The following is a 27,262-nucleotide window of genomic DNA, read 5'->3' as shown; positions in this document are numbered from 1 at the left end:
TGAATAAACTTTTTTTGCGTAATTATTTACTTCTTGTTTTATTTATGCATGAGTTTGTATATTTATTCATTTATTTATTTATTATTTTATTTATGCAGGAATTTATGTATAAATTTATACATTTATTTGGATGTTTATTTATTGTTTTTGCAGGTTTCGTCCTACATACATTAGTAATAGTAATAGTAGTATTTTTTAGCGCATTATTTATTATTAATATTGTTATTGTTGTTGTCATATTGTTGATGTTTTAAGCAAAAAAAAGTAACCAGACTTCTACAGCCTGGCTGACATGTTTGTTTACTGTCTAGGACAAAATAACTGCGCAGCACAGCTTCTAAAGCTTGCTATTCTTTACAGACAAATTCACTGAGCAGTTCATTTCAGGTCACGTTTCATTTCATTTGTCAAAAAGTGAAAGTTAAATCTTCTACATCATCAAGAGCTTCTTCATCATGACCGGATGTGGACGTGGCACACAGGCTCAGTTCTTCCGGTGCGCGTGAGGAAGGGATTAAACGTCCGTCTCGCTGCTCTCTTTCCGTGAAAGAACGGCAGCCCACCCGCGTTTACCGGCGTTTCAAACCGGAACGGAGTACTGACGACTCGTTCGTTAACCAATCAAGCAGTTTGTGAGGTGAGCTGTCAGATGGCGCTTGGTATTTCTTCTTTAATTTGGTGGTTTATTTCCCTGTCACTGCTAGCTTAGCTTTAGCACATTCAGCGCGAGCCGCAGCGTCGAGTCATTTGTGAGTTCTGTTCGTATTAATACTCTACAGTGACACATTTCACTGCTATTTATAAAACGTAAGTGCTTTTTAGAGGGAGATACATGTTGTCAGACCTAATGGGCCATTTGTGATTCACTTTTAATAACCGGGATTTGTAAACATCCCATGTTAGCTTTAGCAAGAGGTGAAAGAGAGAGTGGATTTAATGTCCTCATACGCTGTTTAGTGATTTTGAGAATGAAGTCATTTATTAAACCTTAGCCAGTGTTATATAACCTAATTGTTGAGATAATAATATGTTATTAACTTTGTAATGGGACGTGTTGGTGCTGTAATACATCGGTTTGAGTTGTATGTCATGGTTTTGTTTGTTGTTCGAAACAAACTTCTTGTCTGACATTGAAACTTTAATTTAGTGAGTTTTTACTTGGATCATTCTTTTGAAAACATATTTATTTATTGTAATGAGCTAATATTTGTTTTACTTTATATTTTTTCTTATTCGCATATAATAAAAGTTTAAGGAGCTGGTTTTCAGATACGTTAACGTTAAATGTTTCAGAGGGAAATATTATTTTATATCTTTGTTTATTTTCTCCGCTTAAGACAGATAAATTAACTAGTATGTAGGATATATCTAAATATCCCTTACAAACAAATCTTACCTTATGTTCCCTATAGTACATTAATGGGTTACTTCTGGTATCTGGGTTGTTTTCTTTTTCTTAGACCACACCCACTATGTGACGCATTTATATTGCCGTTTTACAGGCTATACATTTGCTCTTAAAGGCAGTCATGGCATTTAATGTTGCATGTAAAATGTACATCTTCATAATTGAGTATTTTGGTTTTTCCAGTACAAATATAAAATATATCATTTGTACATCGCAGGATTTGATTATTTATTAAAGATATTTTTAAATATCATTGTTATAAAGTGATTTATACAATAATGACCATGTTATTTTACATTCAGTTGTTTAATTTCTGTACTTCAATACTGTTTGACTTCCCAAAAAACCATTAAGCGCTGTTTATTTATTTATTTTTTACTTGTGATTTATTATATTTTATGCAGATGCTATGCATAGATAAAGACTTGATATTCCAAGATTATCTAAATTTTTGAATCTGGTGAAATTTTATTCATATTTCGCAGCAAAACAAAATTTCGCCATCTCAGATATTTCCAATAACGCCCTAACAAATATCTTAAATCAAGAAACATTCAACTGAGAAGCAAAGTAATGACATGACAGTCTTAATTAATAAGAAATAAAGTATTTTTGAACAACAGGACAGTTGTTTTTGATAGTTAAAGTAGTTTTTTACATTGTGATCAGAAAGTATATTGTTTTGAGTGTAGTAATTTTTATATTCTAGTGTTTGAGTTATTTCAAAGTCAGCTATTTCGTCAATTCAACCACATGTACAGGACATACAGAACAGCGAAGTTGTGTTACTTTCAGACCCTTGGTGCCTAACATAAAATATCAATGCAGAAACTAGAATTTTAAAAAGAAATTACAATATATACAATTACACATATAGTATAATCTAAAGATACAAGTAAAAAAAATAAAATAATTTGTAACCAAAACATGTAAACTTAGGGGACATGGCAAGCAGTGCAACCAGAGTAGTGCAAATGCAAAACAGCATATAGTGCAGTAAACTTGTAAACATGATAATTATGATGAAGTGACAGTGTCTTAATGATATTCAGGAGGGTAGTCTGAAGTATTATCATATTTGAAACATATTACATTTTTTAAAATTGTAATTATTATTAGTTTTTTTTTGTTGAATAATAAATTCATCCATAATGGTATGAAGTTATATTTTAAAAGTTTGACATGTTAGAAATACAATTGATTGTGTTCTTTTTTTATTAATATACTTTTTGAGAGCATATTAATGCTATACACTTCAAAATGTTTTTTAATATTATTTTAAAGTATCTTTTAAAAAGTTTTAAGACTCTCAAACTCTTTAATGCAATGTTACTACTACGAATATTATGTTGTCTTCATGCTTTAGGCCATGAAACCAGCTGCTTGGGTCCAGAGGCTTGCTACTCGAGTTTGAATCTCATACTTGCACCTCCGTGACTGCTGCTTTCCCTTTATTGTCAATTTATCCCCCATGTTGAATGTGGCTTGCATTCCTCTTGAGTATATTCAGGTCATGAAGTAGGTCTGTCAATTCATTTCTAACAGATAGATGGAAAATGAAAAATGAGCGTGTTTATCTCTGAAAGTCCTCACACATGGGATACACACACTGTATACTATTACGGTATCCATGGCCTTGAATTATTCAACATTATTCAAGGCTGTGTTGCGTTCAAGTTTCTTGGCTATGGCTTGCTATAAACCGGAAGGCTATTATTTTTACACCTCATGTTTTAAAGTCTAATTATAGGTCAAGGTATTCTTAAAGAATTCCTCATGTATTTGGTTGTGGTCATAGTACCTGCTGTGGAGAAAACAAATGTGGTGGCAGTATTTGTGACATCTGAGTCCACTCTGGATGGTGTTTCATTGATGTTTGTGAAATTGATATGGGGAGACACTGTTAAAACAGCACAATCTAAGCAGTTTCTAGACTTACTACAGTAAACTGTGGATGTGAACAAGTTAGTTGAAGAGCCTCAGGTGTGTGAGGTGGGTGTGGAACGCAATGCATTGACATCACATGTCTGTTGTGTTATTAGGGTGTGCTTCTTTGAATATAGGTAAAGTTTGAGCATCAACAATCCTCCTAAAGATTTAAGCTCATATAAAGGGCTAAATGTATTATGTTTTTCAAGAATAGATTAAAATTGACATGGAATCAGAATAGAACCTGTTTGTTTAGTACACTGTAAAACCCAACAGTCAACTTTATCAAATGAAATGAGTGTAGTTAACTTAAAATTGACTGACCGTTAATTCTACTCTTTTGTAAAGAGTTTTGAAGGAGTTAATTAATTACCTCATTACTTCAGCTTAAATGGAGTAGGTTCAAAGTACTAATATAGATTAGTTTTTAACTCGAATGATTTGTAGCAATCAATTTCCTCAACCGGTTTGAGTTGCCTTAACTTATTGGGTTTTACAGTACTCAATTGGTTTGAGTTCTCTTCATTTATTGGGTTTTACTGTGCTCAAATTGCTTCGTTTACTGAAATGGATTAAGTTATTCATTAGGATTAGTTTTTGAACTTAAATGGTTTGTTGCAAACAGGTTTCCTCAAATGGTTTGAGTTACCTTAACTTTTTGTTTTACATTTTACTATGCATTTTGTTACATTCTACTTGATGCTCATTTTAGAATTTTAAAGACCAATTTTTTTCTCAAAGTAATTATCCTTGTCTTGGGAGGTCTGCTTATGAAGCAAACCCAATGCTAACCTATGGCCAAATAGCTATTTTTAGGTTACTTGTGTACAATACCACCTTTTTTGATTGTTGTCAATAGTTATGTAGTTTCATGAACATCACCTCAGCCTCCATGTGGACCTCCATGATTTACTGCAAACTTTATTTCAGTATTCACCCGCTGTTACAACAATTTCAGTGATAGATCAAATGAGGATGATGTCTGAAATAGGGCTGCACCATATTAGAAATAGGGATACACCGATACCACTATGAGATATCGGGTTGATACTTGGTTAAAATACTTGTACTCGTATCGGACATTAAAGGCCGATACAACACACAGATACCACTTAACAGTACTTTGCTACATGGATGTGATGTGTTGTCCTGCCTGACTTCAATGTCTTAATGTAGTAATTAGTTTAATGTATTATATAGCTATTAATAGCTTTGTCCTTATAAACGATCCGTTTATAAAATACATTATTAACAAATCTTTAGGCTACTGAAGAATAGGCTAAACCGAATATGAAATATGATCCTTGCATAATTATCACTGCTAAACAAGCTAGCACTCATTTTATATATAAACTGTCGATTAAAAAAAAACGAAAGAAATTAAGTAATTAAACATTATGTAAAAAATCTAAAGACTACAGATTAAATAAAAGCGCCTTGTCAGAGATGAACATCTCTGCCTGCACCGCGTGCGTGCCTGATCTGTACAGCTTCTGTTAAGATCAGACAGCCTATACAGATCACACAATCTTAATAAACACCATGTAAATACAAATATTTTGATAAGTAAGGTTAATGGAATATTTATAACAACATGATCTTTTTTGGTGCGCACGCTTTCTCTCTCTCCCTCCAGGGGCACACTATATGCAGCAAGATGACAAGTACTAAAGTCCACGGGACCAGTTTTAGCTACTTTTTGCAGATTTGCGTGTTGTTCTTTTTTTATTTTTAAATGCCTTTTATTTTTTAAAATCTCTCACGGTAATATTGATCATCGTGTAACAATCTACCTCAGAGATATTGGAGTTCAATAACGTTCTGTGCAGTATTGCCTCCATACCTCCCTGTAGTTTACACACTGCATAGACTATAGGCCTTCAGATCTGCTGTGTTATGAATTGCATGTTTTAAATAACAGCAAGACATGCTACATTTATTTTTTATTGTAAAATATATATTATAACCCAGAACACAGTAAAATAATATTTGTGAATGACTTGCCTATATTGGCAGCGTATATAGCTTATATAAGCTTAAATAGGCCAAGCATGTTTTTATTAATTTTAAAACACATTAATACAAACTAGCCACCCTTAGATTTTTTTTTTCGTTACTGTATATTTTTAGCAAACGAAAAATGGAATGAATTTTTTTATTTTGGTTTTCATTTTATTAGAATTAATATAAGCTCTACCTGTCAATGTACTGGTGAAATCTCATTAAATGGGGTCTTTCAATTACATCTGGCTCTATTCTGATTTACAGTACCCATTTTTAGTCATTTTTAGAGAGTGGATAATACATTTTCCTTTGGAAAAACTAATTTGGAAACTTTTTTTCTATTAAATACTGTTTCTTTAAAGATTTTTTAGGAAATATATTATGGGAGTTGTGAATATTTCCTTTAAATACTTCATATTACACAGAAGAATAACCCATGATTTTTTTGCTTAACGGTGTAGACCCCACCCCACTTACAATTGCTCTTACTGTAAAACACATTCTACTGGAGTGTTCTGCTTTTAATCACTGCTGAAGCCAAGAAGGTTCTCTTAAGGACATTTTTAGCAATAGGAAACAAGTGTCACCAGGAAACATTAAAAAAAAAAATTTATCATGTGTTAACGTTAAAAATCAATTGTTGTATTCATTTGTTTGTATTTTTAATTGTGTATCTATTAAAAATATGTTCTTGCCATGAAAATAACATTTGTTGCTGTCATGGCATTAAATAAAAACTCATCATCATCAACTGCTTCATATTAGGGGTGGGCGATAATTCGATATCGATAATTATCATGATAATTAATTTTTCAATAAAACTATAATGACAGTTCCATAATTGCAAGATAATATTTATGCACTATGCGTAAAGCTGTGCTGGCATTTTGCAGCCTGCCCTTCTGGATGCTGCATGCAGTATACAAATGTACAGCCATACAGTGTTAGTTGCACTTGAAGGAGTAAGAATAAAATAAGGTAAAAAAGGTCACAGTCACAAACATTGTTGACAAGAAACATCACTAGACTTTAGTAGTCTAGAGCTACTTAATTTTTTTTTTAATCCGACGCAAAAAAAGAGCAACGTGCACTGCAAACTGCGCAGACGACTCGTGCCATCAAAAGCAGGCAACTTCCCAAACCGGTTTTATCATTTAAAACAACACCACCCTAATGAAGATGCTATGACATTACAGACCCAAACACGTGTTGGTAAACCAGCGCAACTACCCAGCATTTCATGTCATCATTTTCGAAAGCCGTGCCTTATAAAAAAGAAAACCCTCTAAAAAACCGAAGATATGACAGACAACACGATCTCAATGAACACTTGATGCTTGCTGTAAACTACAGGCTGCATTATTTAAGGGGATCTTTTGTTGTCAGACTTATGTTTCCCTTTTAATATAAAGATATTCATTTTAAAATCTGTAATACCACTATTGTCCCTCATCGACCGTAAAACAACCAGTCTTTATACATTTAAAAGGCATTATCACAGAGGAGAAATCAGTTGCTTAAGACGAAATCTTAAAAATAAAGACATATTAAAAATGCAGCAAATATGATCGATGTTTACAACAACAGTGTATCATTAATTAAATCCTTATTTTCCACTGTGCAAAGTATCATCCACCAGCAGTTGTTTAAGATGGGCACGAACTAAAAATATACTTATATTTCTTTGAAAATTTAACTTTTTGCAACAAATTTCATTTTGTATAATGTGTAACTTAATTTTAATGTATATGTTGTTGGTCTGTTATCTACTACATAAACAAGAAGAACAAATAACATATAACAAATAACAAATTCTATATGCTTTAGCGCAGGGGTGGCCAACCCTATTTCTGGAGAGCCACCTTACTGCAGATTTCAGTTGCTACCCATATCAAACACACCTGCCTGTAATTATCACGTGCATGGTGTTCAGGTCCTAATTAATTGGTTCAGGTGTGTTTGATATGGGTAGCAACTGAAATCTGCAGGAAGGTGGCTCTCCAGGAACAGGGTTGGCCACCCCTGCTTTAGTGCCAAAACAATCCATTAAACTGTTTTCGGTTTCAGTTTAATTCATTTAAAGAAGCGGTTTGAGCAGCATGAGCGGGACAGTCTTTACAGTCTATTCGCAGCACTTATAGTATTGTTAGATTACCTCAGAAGAATAAACTCGGCCTGAAGGATGATAGAGGCTCCCTGCTTGTCTCGCCGTGATGCGATTTATGAAATGAGAGTCTGCATAGGCCTATTCTTGCCAGTCTGTCAGACAAAATTGTTTAAAACACCAACGGATATAATGGAGATTTGCACATAACAAGGTTTTATGCGTTCTGAAATATCCAATGTCAAGATAGTGACTGCATAAGGTAAACTGCACTTATGTAATGCTTGTACGCGTCTCACAGTGCAAAGCATAACTGAACCTTTAAATGTCCAAGCTCTGTCATCGATAAGGGTTATTGACAATAGATCAAGTAATCGTTAGCATCCCTAAATAAAATATATTGTTAATGTTCACCATTAAAAGGAAAGTTCATCCAAAACTGAAAATCCTGTCACATCTTTTACTTGTTCCAAACTTGTTTTTTTTTTTTTTTTTTTTTTTAAAGTTGAACATTAATATCCAATAACTTGTAGGTAATGTCTTTGGTTGTTGAACAGTACTTGAGCAGTAAATGCTGAGTTTAGATTGTTCTTTTGTTTATTATCTTTTTATTATATTGTCCGACAGCTAAACATTTCACTAAATGTGTTAAATCAGCTGCACAAAGCGATTGCACATGCTGAAAGTCCTATAAAATTGATAGATATAAAGATTTTACATTTTATCGTGATAATTAAAGATATCGACTGATATGAAAAAAAATATCATAATAGTTTTTTTTTTTTTTTTGCCATATCGTCCAGCTCTAATTCATATTTAACTTGTGGTTTGATAGTGCAATACAACAGATGAGATGTACATAAACCACAATAATTCCTCTGGAGTACTCACTAAATCACATTTCCTTTTTACTTTTTGCACTGGACAGTTTCTGCTAAAATGGGTTGTGGCACCAAAACAAATCATATCAATTCTTGTGCTTCAAATTCGTGTGAAATGCTCCTGTTATTTGTTTACTCATCAACTTCTCCATGTTGTTCGCTTTAAGAAACCTCAAAGCTTTTCCGCCTTGAAGTGCGAAATAGCTTTTCTGGCAAAATTTCTCATTTATGTCAACACTTGCTGCACTGGTCTGAGCTTAAATGATTAGTTGTGAGTTTTGCTGTGCCAGCAGTCCAGTGGCACATGGCTTTAGACCCCTGAAAGCACCAGGGGGGCTAACAAGACGTCTTAAGCACTTCTTATAGGCATACCTCATAAATATAGATTTACTTACTCACTTTCTCCTTATCCTTTTTCCCCTCTTTTCTTCAGATTAGGGATGAACTGAGAATGAATGTCAACCAGCAACCTCACATGGCCTCTCCTTATGGGCAACCTCAGCCAGGGTATCAGCGCTACCCTCAGCCTGGGTATCAGCGCTACCCTCAGCCAGGGTATCAGCGCTACCCCCAGCCTGGATACGGGGGTGGCCATGTGCCATCGGCGTATCCAGCTCAGTATGCACCAGATAACGGCCCGGGCTCTGGCTACCAACAAGGTCCACCGCAAGGTAAGAGAGGTTGAAAGTACACAATGATTGTGACTTGTTCAGGAGACACGTTTATGATGGGTTATCATTAGGAATGCTCATTTCGGTTAATTTTGCTAACCGACAACCGCCGCTCGTAAATCGAATATTAACGGTTAACTGTTCAGATTAATATTAAATTATTATAAAATTATTGTATAAAAATTGACGTGTCTATTTTGTGTCTGACACATTATATATTGCATTTTAAAATTCTGATTTATTTTAACATGCAAACATATTAATAGTAGAACATAACAACAGAGCATCTTCATGCACCTGTAGTGTTTCCAACAGCATAGAAAAACAGAAAAAACTAAACAAAATAAACTGGCATGCCCTAATTTTTTTTTTTTTACTTAAATGATTAATTTAGATTACAAAACGAAAACACTGACTGAATTTTTTTTAAGAACGTTTTTTTTTTTTCAATGTTTTTGTCCTCCGTCCAAATAAAAATCTCAAATCGCTCGCTTCACAGAAAATATACATTTATTTAATGGCCCGCTGTTGTTATAACACAAAACCTTTTTACATTTTTAATAGTAATAGAAAAAAAATAGAAAATCATTATTTTGAAGATTATGTCTTGATATATGGTTTCCTCTCTCACTCGCGGTTCAATGGTGCACTCTGCGTGTGATGAAAAGACGATGACAATGCGCGCGTATGTTGACTTTTTGTAAACAGTTTTGTTGTTTAAATGTGATATTGCATTAATTTGCATACATGCTTTATAAGCTGTAAAATGAAAGCTAAAGCCTATTTGGTGTGTTTATGATGCAGATCCAGGAGGCGATCAGCATCAGCGCTGGTTAGGCATAAACTCATTTGTGTCCAACAGCAATATTCTTCTTCCATTTTGCTTCTTTGGCAAATATGTCTGTAGACAAGTGTGGTTATACGTTAGCGTATGTGTTGCAGTTGCATATTAAGGGGCCGATCACAGCAAACGCACTTTTCCGTTTTAAAAACGTGAGGCGCACCACACTGCCTTTTTGTTGACAAGGAAATAAGAAACGCTGTGCTTTTTAAAAAAAAAAATTTATTATAGGAAACAAACTAAATCAGCTGGATATTGATTGTGCAAAAGTGGTGCTGTCTATGTTATTACAATTGTAATATTTAATAATATTGTGATATTCAAGATTTGTAAATTCATACAGCTCTGGATAACTTAAAATATAGAGCACTAGTCTCTCCTCCATCTTCAGTGTTTCCTCTAGGATTTTTTCCAGCTGTGGCGGCAGACCTTTTACACAAATCTACCAACTACCTATGGCATTATTTCAGCGTAGTATTACAAGTCGAGATCACATCTATGCAATGCGAATCTATTTGCTTGCACGCCGATTTCCTCTGTTTGTGCACAAAACCTCTTGCACACCCCCTCAAATATACGCTGCTCAAGTGCAAATTTTCTTGTGCGCGCTCAAAAAAACACTGCTAAAGTTCAACTTAGAGCGTTTATGTAGTGAGTATGTCTCCAACATTTATTAGATTTGCTAGGAATATTTATGAATGTCTCCAATAGACCTACTGTAAAGACCGGCATTGATGCGTCCTGAAGTAAAGTAAAATGGCTATGAACTCCAGCAAGAGAGTCACTGTATGCAGAACCATAGACTTTTATTTATAAATAAATAAAAATTTTAGAAACTGTGTTCATCCTAACTGAAAGCTATGTCGTGTTTGCTGGCCTCATGCGTCATGCACCTGTCAGTCAGTCAATCAGTTGGTCAGTCAGTCAGCACGTAACCTCAGAGTTAAACAAATAGTGCATAGCACAACTACGATTACAGAAAAGTCTGCGCTGTTATAATTCACTTACCTTTTAAAAAGTTTTGGTGCAATTATAACCCGCTATTAGAGAACTAGGAAGTAGGGCTGCTCGATTTTGGGAAAAATCATAATCACGATTATTTTGGTCATAATTGAAATCACGATTATTCAAAATGATTACTGTTAAAGTCAAAATTATTAGCGCTCCTGAGAATTTTGTAAAAAATAAATATTTCCCAAATGATGTTTAACAGAGCAAGGAATTTTAACAGTATTTCCTCTTATATTTTTTTTCTTCTGAAGAAAGACTTTTTTTATTTTTATTTTTAATATCTAGTCAAATATTATGTGCTGTCATCATGACAAAGATAAAATGGATAAGTTATTAGAAAAGAGTTATTAAAGCTTTTATGTTCAGAAATCTTCTTTCCATTAAACAGAAACTGGGGAGGAAAAGGGTTGCTAATATTCAGGAGGGCTTATAATTCAGACTCCAACTGTATACAAACAGTTATTTTCCACCCTGCAAAGAAAAGAGAAATAAATATAATAGAATAAAAATATAAAACAAACTGTGCTTTAAGCATCTTCACTTTAAGAAACACTTTAGCTACAAAAGTCCTTCAGTCAGAGCAGAGGCATGTTCTCCATTTGTTGTTTGATTAACAATCATAAAAACAGGTGGCAGAAGGATTATAGCGCGCTGTCTCTTTAATTGTTTCTCTTTCGCGTCTCTTTTGATTCTCAATTCGTTTTTTTATTACACAAATGATGCTTGATATAAATAATCACTAAAAACTGCTTTTTGACACCTATTTGACCATTAAAGCGCTCACGTTAAGATTACTTTAGATGTGTGCGCTGACTGCGCTCTGCTCGTCTCAGTGTGCGACTGAGACCGAATGCTGACTGCATGCTTCAATTCTGTGTATGCGCGGCACACAGAATCATGCGGTCTTTCGCGCTTTTAAGAGCAACACGTGTACAACTGGAAAGGGGCGGTAAATTATGCAATAATCGCTTATTTCGATTAATGATTTTTCATAATCGTTAGAAGGCGAAATCGAATTTTTGATTAATTGCACAGCCCTACTAGGAAGTAGCTGGAATGTAGCCATGGTGGGATGCATTTTAGTGTGGCGACCTCCGTCATGGAAGAATGAATGTAACGGAAACCATTCTCTTTAAAAGTTCTCTCTAGTTGTCTTGACAACACAAACACTCCTGCTCTGGGATGAGCCGCGCACAAAACACTTGCGGCCATTAGTAAACCATTAAAAAGCTGCCCCTCTTAACGCAAAAAACGCATTCGATCGGCCCCATGATACACCCAAACTCTAAAAATATATTAAATAAGATTTTTTTAATCGTTTAACTGATACCATTATTCGGTTACAAACGCACCCTTTCAGTTAACTGTTAATTGATTATTTTGAGCATCCCTTGTTATTGTCATTTAATAGATGAACTGAAAAAATAGAAACCAACAATCAGTTTCGTTCCAACCTCCTCTTTTTAACAGTCATCTCCTGATTCACATCTCATTCCCATTTTCACTGCTTTGTTTCTTGTATTGCAGGATATTCTCCTTATGCAAGCTTTCCCTCTAAGACTCTCACAACAAACTTAGTCTCTGACCTGTCCTCCTCCTCTCCTCTTGACTTAGGTAACTGGTTTAACTCTGCTTAATAGCCTTTCCTCTTCTCTATTCCCTGTGATTCATTATTAAATTTTGTACTTTTTCTCACCATGTCCTCTCTTCACTATGGTCTCAGTATATTTATAATTGGAAAACGGTGTAATATTCATGTTCATTGAGTGAGCATACTGTCCTGTACACGTGAATCAAGACAATTTCTTGATTGCACAGATGGCCTAAACCTCTCTAAAATCCAGAACGGGCTTGAATTATTAAAAAAACTTTTAAATTGTTGTTGTTGTAGCGACAATTTTGTCAGTAGCACATTTAAACAATATGTTGTCTTAAAAAAATGGTAAAAGCAAATCACAGATGACCTGGATGATGTTTTGATTGTTCCTCTCTGTTGTCCCCTGCCATTTAGATGCATTTTTTTTTACAATTTTGAAACATTTATGTAATGTTATAAGCCAGTACCTGTTCAGCATAATATATGGTTTAGGTTCATCTGTATGATAAGCTGGCTTCCATTGGCATGAGACATGTGGGGAATTAAAATAAGCTGTTGCTGTACAAACAGTTTATTATAGAAAGAAAAGTCCATAATATATTGCATAAGTGTTTTATTGCATTAGATGCGAGTTGTGTTGTATAATTTGAGTGTTCCCTATGTAATGTCCGAACTAGTTTATTGCACACAAAATATTTAAAGGAAACCATTTAGAAAGATAAAATCTTAACATTTAGCCAAGAAGGTTTTTGTATGAGATAGGTAGTCAAAACGTAGTCTTGTGGAGAGTCGTCCAATGTGTTGCGTGGTTGAGCTCTAGGTGTTCTGGTTTGGGGAAATGTTCTTATTCTGACCACTGTCTTTCAAACTTTACTTTTTATCATGTGTGTATTCGTCCATCATAATAAAGGCAAACATGTCTAAACAAACTTTAAAAATCCCCTGCTATTCAATGTAGGTCCCACATATTTTACAGCTAGATTATTTACCTAAAATGTCTTTGTTTCTTAAAGATGATCATAAAAGTTGGAATTTAAAAAGTGTTTCTATAAGATGTATTTATTTGCTTATTGCCTGTTCCCATGAAGGCATGAGAGAACCCCCCACCTCAGGGACACCACCTGTCTCAGGTGCCCAGAGCTATTCGCAGTTTGGCCAAGGAGAGACTCAAAATGGACCACCTCCAATGGTAGCTCCACCACAGGGGTCAGTGAAGTCATTTTGCTTTCACTCTCATATCTTATATGTTAATATACACTACTGTTCAAAACTTTGGGGTCCGTGGGATTTTTAAGTGTTTTAAAAATAAGCTTCTTCTGCTCACCAAGGCTGCATTTATTTAATCAAAATACAGTACAAATTGTACAGTTGTGAAATTTTATTGCACTATAAAATAACTGTTCAAAGTAGTTTAGAATTTAATTTAATCATATCTTCCAGCTATTTTAAAGATGAATTTTCAGCTTTATTACTTTAGAGTCACATGATCCTTTAGAAATCACTTGAGTATTATTTTTTTGTTGTTGTTGTTATTATTTTTATTATTAATGGTCATAGTAATAAAAACAATAATGACAGGATTAATAATTTCATTTGAAACTCAAATACAGTAATTTAACAATTTGTTTACATTTATTAAATGCCGCCTTGACTTTTGACCGGTAGTATATATTTTTATTATATTTAGTCTATGTTTTACTATTTCACTTTTGTGGCTGATGCTGCTTAATGAGAAAAAATCATCGCTTAATTTTAATAAATCCAAAATGAGTTATATGATAATTGTTTTTTTGCCTTATCATGGTTCTTTCTTTTTTTATTGCTTGTATAGGACTCTAGTGTCTCAACCGCACACTCCAAATGCAGTGAGTCTGTCCGGTCCTACTCAGCCCCCATACGGCCAGCAGTTTGGATCTCCACCTATTGGCATGCAGCAGATGACCAATCAGATGGCCAGCATGCAGGTTGGCTCTACTGCACCCTCCCCTGCAGGCCCAGGCTATGGTAAAAGACTGTTTAGCAAAATAAAAGCATAATAACTAAAAAAAAAATTGTAGCATTGCTGTAATAAACTATTTATCATTTTTTAGCCCCTCCCTCCACGGCTCAGGCTCCAATCTCTGCTGCCTACACACCTTCAGCTCCTCCTACTTTCCCACCCACCTCCTCGGCTCCCTCACAGCCTCCACCTACTGAAGCTGTGGCTCAGGCTCCCCCTCAGCCCTACTATGGAGCTCCACCTCCTGCTCAGCAGCCTTTCCCAAATGCTGTCTCTACGTTCTCCTCCGCTGGCCCTACTCAGCCTCAAGCTCCACCATCTGTTTCTCAACAGTCTTTCCCTCAAGCTCCAGCCGTCTCTCAGCCTCCTTTTTCCACAGCTCCTCCTCCAGGTCCTTCACAGTCATATGGAGGCCCGCTTCCTCCAACACAGCCCTCATTTCAAAGAGCTCCGCTTCCCACTTCCCAACCCGGCGTGTTCCCTGGAGGTCCACCACCCACCTCTACTCATTCTCAGCTTCCGGGACCCATGCCACCTCAACCACCAGTTTCCCAGCCCTCACCATACTACTCAGAACCCCCACCAACCACTGCTTCGTTTCCACCACAAGTTGGCGCTCCACCAAGGCCTCCCCTTGCTGGAATGCAGGGCCCTCCTATGGCATCACAAGGGCCTCTGATGGCATCGCATGGGCCACCAGGGGCATCGCAAGGGCCTCCAATGCAATCGCAAGGGCCTCCAATGGCACAAGTTAATCATGTACCCCCTTCACAACCTGGTATGCCACCTGGTCCTATTAATGCTTCCCTGTCAGGGCCACCACCACAGCCGGGAATGCAGGGATATCCTCCTCAGCAAAATGGTGAGCTTCAGTATGAAAACATAAATATGTAAAAAAATCACTTTGCAAGTGATTTTTTTTTTTTAATTTGAAGTACTTAAATTTCAAAAACTAAAATTGAAATAAATATTCTTAGAAGTAATATAATTAGATGTATTAAAAGACACTTAAAATGATCTGAAATTAAAAAGGAACTAAAAACATATAATTTTAAATGTTGAATCCTTAAACATTTTAAATGTAATATTAAATACTATAATTGAATATGCATAGAAATGTGTTTAAGAAAACTGTACTGCTCTAAAACATTCATACATTTTTTTTTCATGACTCTGCTAATTCTAAAATTAGTATTAGTTTTTTTGGACCTGTCTTTTAGGGGTGTTTGTTTATTGTTTCTTCGATGCACTGTGATGCAGACGCAAACAATTTCGTATCGGTTCAGTAATAATCATAAGCAGTTATTTTGTACTAATGCCATTTATTTTATATGCAATATATGGCTGTAGCTTACTATGGTGAGGGAGAAGACCGCGAGTAATTAAAATGCTCTTTAACTACTTTAAAAGCAGAGAACTGTGCACCATTCACTGCTTGTGAGTTTGCTGGACAGTCTTTCACTGACAGAGAAGTTCATCAGAACCCAGCTAGGAAAAAATTAAGCTGTAAACTCACTCTCACTCACTCTCTGTTGCCCCTTTCACCTGCTGGCTTGTTAGTGAGATACCTTTTTGTCTCCTCTATCAGCTGTTACAACAATAACGTTACTTGTGGATCCAGACATGAGTGTGTCTGCAGAGCGAGTTTTCTCCACCGCGTCTCGTCTGTAATGGATCAGCTAATCGTCAGCTAATCGTCAGCTAATCGATCAGCTGTAATGGATCAGCTAATCGTCAGTGTCCATGTCACTGTTTGCTGAAGAGCACCAGAGCTACACTGACTCGCAGCTTTTTATGTTTAGCGTGTGATAAATTAATTAGTCGTTCATGAACTCTTAAAAAGAAAGCAGGATAATATTTACATTTTTTTATTAGCTATAAATGCTCATACTGTTTTGTGCATGTACTTGAGTTTTGTTTGATACATTCTAAAAGAGTTTTCTTTGAGCTAGTAAAATTAAAGGTACAGTACATGTATCTGACTGCTTGTATTAAAGGACGGACAAAATTGTATTACAAATAATATATTAATTATATTAATAAATTTTAATACAATAATTATTTTGTTGGTAGGTAAAATATTAAGTTGTATATGGAAAGCATCGTTGATGCACTGAGATATTGAATTAAACCCAATCGATGGCATGATAATGGTAATCGAACCGTGAGACCAGTGTAAGTTCACACCCCTACTGTCTATATAGCTATGTTTCCATCCACATATTTTTATACGCATTTTGGATATGCAAAAAAAAAAAAAAAAACCTGTTGATGGAAATGCCATAAGTTTTAAAAATGCGGAAAAAAAATATAAATTTTTTATTCGATAGGAAAAGATCTACATAAACTATTATGGAAACACCGAACAAATTCCAGTATGCGCAGTATTTTAAAAAATCAAGTGATTTTGTCATGAGACATTAAGTGATGATAAAAATTTGTGGGAATGGACAAACCAGCAGGCTGAGCACATTGTAAAACATTGAAATGTTTTGGTCATTCTAAAACGCCTTACCGTTCAAGTATTAGTGTTATTATCCGCTTGTTAAGTATGACGTCACGCGCAGTGGCTTCTAGGTCCAAGTGCTATATCAAACTGTATGGGGAGACTCATCAAATGGTAATGATAAACATTTACAAAGCGGTGTAATACTTTCGGAAATCATGATCGCAATAAACATATATTCAGGCCTAATATCAGATGGCCAGAAAGTAATAAATTTTTTATAAATTGTTAACATTTTGGTGTTTGTGATGCAGCAAGTCCAGAGATTGATGTGTACACTATGATTATATTTAAAATTGCAGCTTAGATTCAGAAACAGTATTCCATACGCAACCGATACATCATGACTTTACAAGTGGATATTAATTACCTCCAAAACTCTCAAGAGCGTCCGTGCTCCACATCTCACGACTTCAAACGCCACAACGCATTCTTTTCATGTCGGCATTAAGTCTTCCGAAGTGCAAGTCATTTAATAAATTAAGAAAAGCTTCATGCAGCTTCTCCTATAACAGCAAATTTCATTTTTACTTTTGATGTGTGGTGCCAGTTATTCAGGAAGTGATGATTTTGTTCCCTTTCACTCATCAGGTGGAAACGCTGCTTTATTTGCACGTCTTTTAGCCGATATTCCAGTTTTGCGCATAATTTAATTTGCATCTTTGGATGGACACATAGCTTATGATCTATTATTTCCCCAACAGGTGCTTTCGGGCAAGTCAGAGGTCCTCAGCCTGGCTATGCAGCACCACCATATTCTGGCCAGCCAAACTATGGAGCACCACCCGCTGCACCTGCCCCAGCACCAGCTGCCCCAAAGAGACTCGATCCTGATTCTATCCCAAGCCCGGTATGAACTTTCCACATCTGACATACATCTGACATACACCTGACATACACAACAAGCTCATTCTCCACCATTCCCTTCCACTGTTTTGAAGTTAATGTTTTTATCCACCATGTTCAGTACTAATGCACTTCCATACACAATCATACACATAACCGTATAGTGTCAGTCAGTAATAAAGGATATTTATGTACATAGATCTGTGATGTGCTTGTGTTAAAAGGCTTCGCTCTGGAGTCTCCTGTGTCTGATGTGCATGCACTATGGCGGCTTTTAGCAAACATAACATCCATTTTCATGGATTTTTCAAGGCTTGGAAATTGTGCACGTGCCGCCACGCAATAACTGCACACATGTCTCCTGTACTGCCTGCTAAACAGTGTGATTAATCATCAGTAATTCTAGGCTTGAAATAAAAACAGAGGAACTGTAACTGTGGTTACACTTCTGTTCATCTTCTCTGCCTTCTCTTTCTTTTTCTTTTGTTTTTGCTTCTCTCCCTCTCTCTCTCTATCCCTCTCCTCTCTTATAATTTGCTGACTAAATTGTTAAAATGTAAAGCAAACCTCTGACATGCCGCCTGTGCAGAAAACAAGACATAGAATAGACCCAGACGCAATCCCCAGTCCAGTAAGTGCCTCGTGTCTCTCTGCTGTTCTGTGTTGTTGTACTGTATCCCTGTTTCTCAGTTTCTTACTCATGGGGATGCCAATGATTCAGTCTAAATGAAGAGAATGTGGACCAGATAACCTCCTTACTTAGATGGCCACATCTCTATATCATCCGTTTAACATGTATCTTTAAAAAGATTTCACTGGAAATGAAGTTCATTGGAAAATTTTAATTGTCTTTTACTTGCTCTCATGTCAAGTTTTTTTTTCATTGCGATATTTTGCTGTGATATTGCAATATGAATACAATTTCACCCGATGACTTGAATATCTCTATTTGTAAATAATTTATCAATTTACATTACCTGACAAAAGTCTTGTCGTTGATCCTAGTTGTAAGAGCAACAAATAATAACTTGACTTCTAGTTGATTATTTGTAAAAGTGGCACAAGGTAGATTTTCTGATTAATCATCTGTTGAACTGCAATCATCACAAATACTGCAGAAGACCTATTGGAACCCGCTTGGACTCAAGATTCTCATAGAAATCTGTCAAGTTTGGTAAAGGAAAAATCATGGTTTGGGAATACATTCAGTACAGGGGCGTTCAAGAGATCTGCAGAGTGGATGGCAACATCAACAGCATGAGGTATCAAGACATTTGTGCTGCCCATTACATTACAAACTGCAGTAGAGGGCAAATTCTTCATCAGAATAGCACTCCTCATACTTTAGCCTCCACATCAAAGTTCCTGAAAGCAAAGAAGGTCAAGGTGCTCTAGAATTGGCCAGATCAGCCACCAGATATGAACATTATTGAGCATGTCTTGGGTAAGATAAATGCTTTGAAGATGAATCCAAAAAATCTTGATGAACTCTAGGAGTTCTGCTAGGATGCTTTCTTTTCCATTCCAGATGACTTTATTTATAAGTTATTTGAGTCATTGCTGAGAATGGATGGATGCAGTCGCCCAAGCTCATGCGAATCATACACAATATTAATTCTTTTTCCTCTGCACCATGACTTTATACTGTACATTATTTCTGTTACGTGACAAGACTTTTATCTAAGCAAAGTCGGAACTACTGTCCTAATTAAATAATTAAACATCAAGGCATTATCATATTTTATTTCGGTATAATAAGTGTAGGCCAGGGGTGTCCAAACTCTGTTCTGGAGAGCCAGTGTCCTGCAGATTTTAGCTCCAATATGCCTCAACACACCTGCAAAGATGTTTCTTGAAAGCCTAGTTAGAGCTTGATTAGCTAGCCCAGGTGTATCTGATTGGGGTTGGAACTAAACTTTGCAGGACACCGACCCTCCAGGACCAAGTTTGGACATGCCTGGTGTAGGCCTTTTATATAAGCCACTTGTGATACCAAATGATCAGCTAGAAGTCAAGTTATTATTTGTTGCTCTTAAAACTTGGATAGGCGAAAAGATTATCATCATGTTGTGTAGATGCATAATTTATAAAAAACAATCTACAAGCATTAATACAATAAAGAAAAAGACACAAATTAATTACACAATGTGTTATTGTTTCCTAGAGGTTTGATAGTATTTAGGAACAGTAACTGAACAATCAAATGAGAAATAGTACTGCAAAGTCTTAGTACTTAGTACTGCAAATAAAATATTTCAATAAACTTAAAATTTATTAAAGTTACTGTTGGAATAAGTCTCTATTATTCCATGCCTGTTCAATACAAACTCAGGAGGCGGAGATCAATTTCAAAAATATTAGTAATTACGTTCAAATGAATAATTCGATTAGAGCCCTGGGTCGCACAACTGTGTCCTATTGGTTATACAATGCTATCCAAGAGAACACACCAGGCGATCTGTGAGTGTTCTCTAAAGACCCCGTTTATATTCCCAGAAGAAAAAGGCGGGTTGTCTCTGTCAGCTTTTCTGCACCTTCTCTAGTTCCTCTTTTCTCCACAAAAGAAATGGACCAGTTAAATGCACATGCTTAGAAACTTCCATAGGCTCCAATATGTTTTCATAAATTGTTACATAGGAAATCAGAAGCCAGAGATGCATGTTATTTTTGTTTCTGGTGCATATTTCTTTTCAAGGATAGCTCTTTCTGCAAAATGGCTCAATAGCATGTAAAATACATGTCCTCAAAGGCCAGTTTCAGTTAGCATATAATTTGACAGAGCATACAAAATATAGTATAGAATATAAAATATATATAGTTAAGAATGACTAAGGTAAATGATTTAACGTCTGTTTAGGCAAAGCATACACAACATACTAATAGAGAATCAAGGATAACTCTAATAAAGATAAACTCTATATAAAGAGTAAAGACATTTTAAGATCTCCCAACTTTATTCCAAATTTGTTTTGTAAGTCAAATTTGAAGAATAACTTGAATTTAAGTTGAATTGAATGATGACAGACGTTCAAGTGGGGTTTCATGCTCATATCTTTTTTTTCTCTGAAAATAATTAATAAGAGAAAGCTACAATTCTTTCCAGAAAATGCCTGCAGGTGTGCCATGGGTGGTTCTACTCAGTCAACTGTTGGGAAATGCGTCTAGCTTCCGCTTAACGGTTGTATATGCAACCTGTCATGTACAACCAAAAACACTCTTCTTTGGAGCTATTCTCCAGCAACTCCATTGTGTGTGCACTCTACCATGAGAAGTGGCCATATAAGGAGTTTCACACATAATGACATCAACTAGAGCCATTTTCATAAAAAAAAAAAAAAAAATCTTTCCAAATACTTTTTTGATAAAGGAATACTCTGCCTTACATGCAAATCGTGTTTAACAATTGGTCCATTATTAGCAAATACCCTCCTCCCTTTAAATTTCAATTCCTTTGAACAATTGTAGATAGTTTACTCTGGCATTTTACACCATTTAGACTGGTCATTGGTACCCACCCAAAACTGTACATATCTACTCTCCTGCATGCTATAAAGTGATAGTGTGTGCATGAATGGCAGTGTCCTATTTATGATATAATGCATAGGTGTCAAACTCAGTCCCTGGAGGGTTGCAGCTCTGCACAGTTTAGCTTTAACCCTTATCAAACACATCTGATCAAACTAATTGAGTTCATTCATCAGGCTTGTTTGAAACCTACAGGTAAGTGTGTTGAAGCAGGGTTGGTGCTTCAAGCTCCTGGGAGTTAAACACTATTAATTCTTTTTGCAATGCAGCATGACTTTATATTCTACACTGTACATTATTTCTGTTAAGTGACAAGGCTTTTGCCTAAGCAAAGTCCGACATTAGTGTCCTAATTCAATAATTAAACTAATTGAGTTCTTCAGGCTTGTTTGAAACCTACAGGTAAGTGTGTTGAAGCAGGGTTGGTGCTAAACTGTGCAAGGCTGCAGTCCTTCAGGAGTTGCGTAGTCTGGTATACCGGGTCGGGCAGTGTCTAATGTAAACTTGTATTTAAAGGAATATTCTGAGTTAGATTTTATTTATTCGGTATCATTAGCTGCAGAATTGACAGTTTTATTGGCCAAGCTGGAATCTAGCTTTACACAAGCCAACAGGGTATTTCTTGGCAATTTGGTTTCCGGAAGAAATAGGATCATTTGCAACTAATGAAATTTTAATTGATTTTGTTTTTTGAGATTAGATTGTGGTATATACAGTTGAAGTCAAAACTTTTAGCCCTCCTGCGATTTATTTATTTATTTATTATTATTATTATTATTTTATGTTTCCCAGATTATGTTTAAAAGAGTCAGGCATTTTTTACAGTATTTCCTATAATATTTTTTAAAGCATTTTTTTTATTTAATAAACCGTTTTTATGTCAATATTATTATTATTATTAATTTTCAATATATTATTATATAATTTTTGATAGTCTACAGAACAAACCATTGTTACCCAATGATTTGCCCAATTACCATAACTTGTCTGGTTAACCTAATTAACCTAGTTTAGCCTTTAAATGTAACTTTAAACTGATTAATAGTATCTTGAAAAATATCTCATAAACTATTACATACTTTCATCATGGCAAAGATAAAAGAAATCTGTGATTAGAAATTGGTAAAGAGAAAAAGAGAAAAAAAATCTCTGTTAAACGGAAATGGGAGGAAAATATATTGGGTGCTAATAATTCAGGAGGACTAATCCAGGGTGTTCGTGGGGTCTTAGTCTTAAAATTTCTTAAATCTCAAAATCAAAATATTAGGCCTTAAAGTCTTAAATTTATTCAACTATTGGATTGTAGGTCTTCAATTTCAAAAAGGTCTTAATTTTCCTTTGTTCATGTATTGCTACTCAATCTGGCTTAAATCCTTTCAATCGCCAACAATCCATCCATCCTCAAAACTTAAACATTTTAGCTCTTTTTTTTTAAACTCTTTTTGTCATAATAGTTTAATTATTTTACACGACCTGGACAGATTGTTGTGCATAGATTTAGTTTTTTATAGTTTTTAAAGCTTTTAAAACATTTTTTAATTTAAAGTATATATATATATATATATATATATATATATATATATATATATATATATATATTTTTTTTTTTTTTTTTTTTTTTTTTTTAAGTTTAATAAGTTTATGTTGGGGAAAAAGTGTATGGATCCAAGTAGAGGTTACTTGTTTTTACACAATATTTACAGTATTTATTTAATATACATTATTATTGTATTATTAAATGTATTCAATTATAATACATTTTTGATTGGCCATTCCATCTGTACCCTTTGAAAAATTCCTTGGCATTTAGCCCTTTATGAGTCTAAAATTTTATTTATGATCTTATTAAAAATGTCTTAGTCTTAAATCTAACTTAGTTAAACCTGCAGAAACCCTGTAATAATTCTGACTTCAACTGTATATTATGATGTTGAATGAAATGTGAAAATGAAAGTAATTTCTTTAGAAAATGTTTGGTATTATGGCCAAATTGATGGAGATGCCATATTTCAGGTGGCATCAATCTTGAATATTCCTTTAATCTGGTTTAGCTGATCAGATGTGGCGATGAATTAACTGATCCTGTCTGGATTATTTTCATATACGCGTAAAGAGGTTTATTGGGTGAAAGGTCAGGGTGTGTTGTGTTTGTTTGTAAATGAAGGTGTGCCGTTCTTTCATAGGCTCCTGTTTGTTCTCTCAGATTCAGGTTATAGAGGATGATAAAGCAAACAAGGGAAGTCAACCTTTCACTACAGGGGTAAGAGGTCAAGCTCCACCTCTAGTAACCACCAGATTTCAAGTGAAAGATCAAGGTAAAAGCATAAATTTAGGCTTCATTTAAGAACAAAATGGTTTTATTCCATTATATTATGCTTTTTATCAATATGAATCTCTTTAAAGGGAATGCAAGTCCACGCTACATTCGTTGTACTGCCTACAACATGCCCTGCAATTCTGACATGGCCAAACAGTCCCAGGTTCCTTTGGCTGCTGTCATTAAACCCTTGGCCACGTTGCCTCCAGATGAGGTAAAAGGACACATTTGAAAGCTCAATATTGTGATTTGTCTTTAAAATGAATTCAGAAGTATTAACGAAAAGCCCATGTCATTCTTTTTGTCCCGCAGTCACCGCCATATCTCGTGGATCATGGAGAAAGTGGTCCCATTCGCTGTAATCGCTGTAAGGCCTACATGTGCCCATTCATGCAGTTTATTGAAGGTGGCCGTCGTTTCCAGTGTGGCTTCTGCAGCTGTGTCACCGAGGGTTGGTTTTGCTGCCATAACAGGATTATCATTTTGGATTCATCAGAAATTCATCTAACGTTATGGTTTTTGGTCTGCTTTCTCCCTCTCAGTGCCTCCCCATTACTTCCAGCATCTGGATCACACAGGGAAGAGAGTGGACTGCTATGAACGACCGGAGCTCTCGATGGGAAGTTATGAATTTATGGCTACTGTGGACTATTGTAAGGTACAGTGTGTTTCTTTCAGGCCACTACAAGCCAAAGGAAATGATAAGGTGTTGATATGCATGGGATTGCTTATTTGAATATTATTTCTTGGCAGAACAACAAGTTTCCTCAGCCACCAGCCTTTATTTTCCTAATTGACGTGTCCTACAATGCTGTAAAAAATGGCATGGTGGGAATGGTTTGCCAGGAGCTGAAGACATTGATGGATTATTTGCCCAGGTGAGAGTGTAAAAGAGAAACTGTTTGGAAACGCAGAGAATGTTTATGTTTTTGGCATCTACAGCAAAATATGATGTGCAATGTTGATGTTGCTTGTCGTTCCTGCAGAGAGAATCCTGATGTGGAATCAAATGTTCGAGTTGGCTTTGTCACTTACAATAAAGTACTTCATTTCTATAATGTGAAGGCCTCCCTCGCTCAGCCACAGATGCTTGTTGTGTCTGATGTGGCTGATATGTTTGTGCCCTTACTGGATGGATTTCTGGTCAATGTCTCAGAGTCCAGAGTGGTTATTGAGAGGTAGGCTATGGAATAGTTTGTTTTGTTTTTTTCTTAATCTGTATTTGATTACAAAAAATACTCTCACCGGTCACTTTATTGGGTGCACCTTACTAGTACAGATTGGACCCTTTTTTTGCCTTCAGAACTGCCTTAATTCTTCGTAGCATAAATTCAACAAGGTTCTGGAAATATTTCTCAGAGATTTTGGTCCATATTGACATGATAGCATCATGCAGTTCCTGCAGATTTGTTGGCTGCACATTGCAAATCTCTCGTTCCACCACATCCTAAAGGTGCTCTATTGGATTGAGATCTGATGACTGTGGAGGCCATTTGAGTACAGTGAACTTGTCAGGTTTAAGAAACCAACCAGTCTGAGATGATTCGCTCTTAATGACACGGTGCGTAATCCTTCTGCAAGTAGCCATCAGAAGATGGGTTCTCTGTGGTTATAAAGGGATGGACATGGTCAGCAACAATACTCAAGTAGGCTGTGGCATTGATGCTCAGTTGGTACTAATAGACCCAAAGTGTGCCAAGAAAATATACCAACACTATTACACGACCACCACCAGCCTTAACCATCGATAGGATGGCAGGATAGATCCATGCTTTCTTTTTATTGACACCAAATTTTGACCCTACCATCTGAATGTCGCATAAAAAAATGACTCATCAGACCAGGTAATGTTTTTACAATCTTCAATTGTCCAATTTTGGTGAGCCTGTGCCAATTATAGCCTCAGTTTCCTGTTCTTAACTGACGAGTGGCACCCAGTGTGGTCTGCTGTAAGAGAACCTCTGCTGTACTTCTGCTGTAACGAGTGGTTATTTGAGTTACTGTTGACTTTCTATCAGTTGGAACCAGACTGGCCATTCTCCTTTGACCCCTGACATCAGCAAGGCATTTCTGTCCACAGAACTGCCACTCACTGGATATTTTATCCTTTTGGACTATTCTCTGTAAACCCTAGAGATTGATATGCTTGAAAATCCCAGTAGATCAGCAGTTTCTGAAATACTCTGACCAGCCTGTCTGGCATAAACAACCATGCCACGTTCAAAGTCACTTAAATCCCCTTTCTTCCTCATTCTGATGCTCAGTTTGCACTGCAGCAGCTCATCTTGACCATGCCTAAATTCATTGAGTTGCTGCCATGTGATTGGCTAATTAGAAATTTATGTTAACAAGCAGTTGGACAAGTGTACCTTAGAAAGTGGCCATTGAATGTATATAAATGCACAAATAAATTTTTTGGACCATCAGCATTATTCATGAAAATATTTTTTTCTCCCTAGCTTGTTAGATCAGATTCCTGAAATGTTTGCAGACACACGGGAAACTGAGACTGTGTTTGGGCCTGTCATTCAGGCTGGGCTGGAAGCACTTAAGGTATTTGATCTTATTGCATCAGTACAAGATTCATTGTTCACAGCGAAAGTACACTGTCATGTAAATGTTAATTGGCTTATTGTTAGTCAAAATGATGCAGTTATACTTTTGATGCAGAAGCGTTTTGTTTGTTATGGCTCAAATGTTTTTCATGTCCATTGTGAGTAGAATCATTCAGTAATAATTAGGTTTCTGCTTTGTCATCTAGGCCGCAGACTGTGCTGGAAAGCTGTTTATTTTCCACTCATCTCTCCCCATTGCCGAGGCTCCAGGCAAACTGAAGAATAGGGAGGATAAGAAACTAGTGGGCACTGATAAAGAAAAGGTACCTTGACCTTTTCTCTAAAAAGCACTCACACGTATTGCATTTGTATCTGAAAGACGCAACCTTAAACCAACAGTGATGCTTTGAAAATATGTTATCAAGCATGGAGAATTAAGAAAACTTCACTACAGGAAGCTTTTCAATGTGCTTGTTATTGGGTAGGTTTTAAGGACCACGCTTCCTGAAGTTGACCTGTTTCTTTTGCAGTCATTGTTCCAGCCGCAAGTTAGTTTTTACAACACCCTAGCCAAGGATTGTGTGGCGCAGGGCTGCTGTGTGGACCTTTTCCTATTTCCCAACCAGTATGTTGATGTAGCAACGTTAGGGGTGGTGCCCACTTCAACAGGCGGCTCCATCTATAAGTACACCTACTTCCAGGTATAGAAGAACTGCATCTGAGTCACCATAACCATACAAGAGCAGCTAAACAACAAAAAATAAAATAAAAAAATTGGTTATACACTTTTTCTTTTCCTTTTTTAGGCTTCATCTGACCAGGAGCGTTTCCTTAATGATTTGAGGCGAGATGTGCAGAAGCAGATGGGCTTTGATGCAGTGATGAGGGTCCGCACCAGCACAGGTGAATACATCGGGCTACATGTAAATTGCTCAGCGTAAAGGAGGATGCTTTACAGGATGCTTTTCAGTGTTAATTTGTGCATATTCGGGCTGCACAGTATACCGTTTTATATTCGATATCGCAGTGTGCGCATCCGCAATATTCACATCGCAATATATGCAATGT

General features: G+C 36.0%; 1 protein-coding gene across 8 annotated transcripts in view; it reads left to right on the top strand.

The window, feature by feature from the left end:
- Nucleotides 1-481: 481 nt before the first annotated feature.
- The window catches only part of sec24c (SEC24 homolog C, COPII coat complex component), a 40,116-nt gene continuing 13,335 nt past the window's right edge, over nucleotides 482-27,262 (top strand). For 2 of the 8 annotated variants that reach the window (XR_012387682.1, XM_005156357.6), the window contains exons 1-18: nucleotides 482-637; nucleotides 8,760-8,997; nucleotides 12,377-12,463; nucleotides 13,535-13,652; nucleotides 14,278-14,450; nucleotides 14,537-15,307; nucleotides 17,656-17,801; nucleotides 18,360-18,428; nucleotides 23,526-23,637; nucleotides 23,726-23,853; nucleotides 23,952-24,090; nucleotides 24,182-24,297; nucleotides 24,393-24,517; nucleotides 24,626-24,817; nucleotides 26,099-26,192; nucleotides 26,401-26,517; nucleotides 26,725-26,895; nucleotides 27,001-27,097. Coding sequence is in view for 6 of the 8 variants with exons in the window: in XM_005156357.6 (XP_005156414.3) it covers nucleotides 8,778-8,997; nucleotides 12,377-12,463; nucleotides 13,535-13,652; nucleotides 14,278-14,450; nucleotides 14,537-15,307; nucleotides 17,656-17,801; nucleotides 18,360-18,428; nucleotides 23,526-23,637; nucleotides 23,726-23,853; nucleotides 23,952-24,090; nucleotides 24,182-24,297; nucleotides 24,393-24,517; nucleotides 24,626-24,817; nucleotides 26,099-26,192; nucleotides 26,401-26,517; nucleotides 26,725-26,895; nucleotides 27,001-27,097 (2,875 nt within the window). In the remaining 2 variants the exon portion in view is untranslated. 8 annotated transcript variants of the gene reach the window in all.

The sequence above is a fragment of the Danio rerio genome, chromosome 12, assembly GCF_049306965.1.
Source record: "Danio rerio strain Tuebingen ecotype United States chromosome 12, GRCz12tu, whole genome shotgun sequence".
Taxonomy (NCBI): Eukaryota; Metazoa; Chordata; class Actinopteri; order Cypriniformes; family Danionidae; genus Danio; species Danio rerio.
The sequence above is the reverse complement of the archived record's forward strand: the minus strand, read 5'-3'. Positions and strand labels throughout refer to the sequence as shown.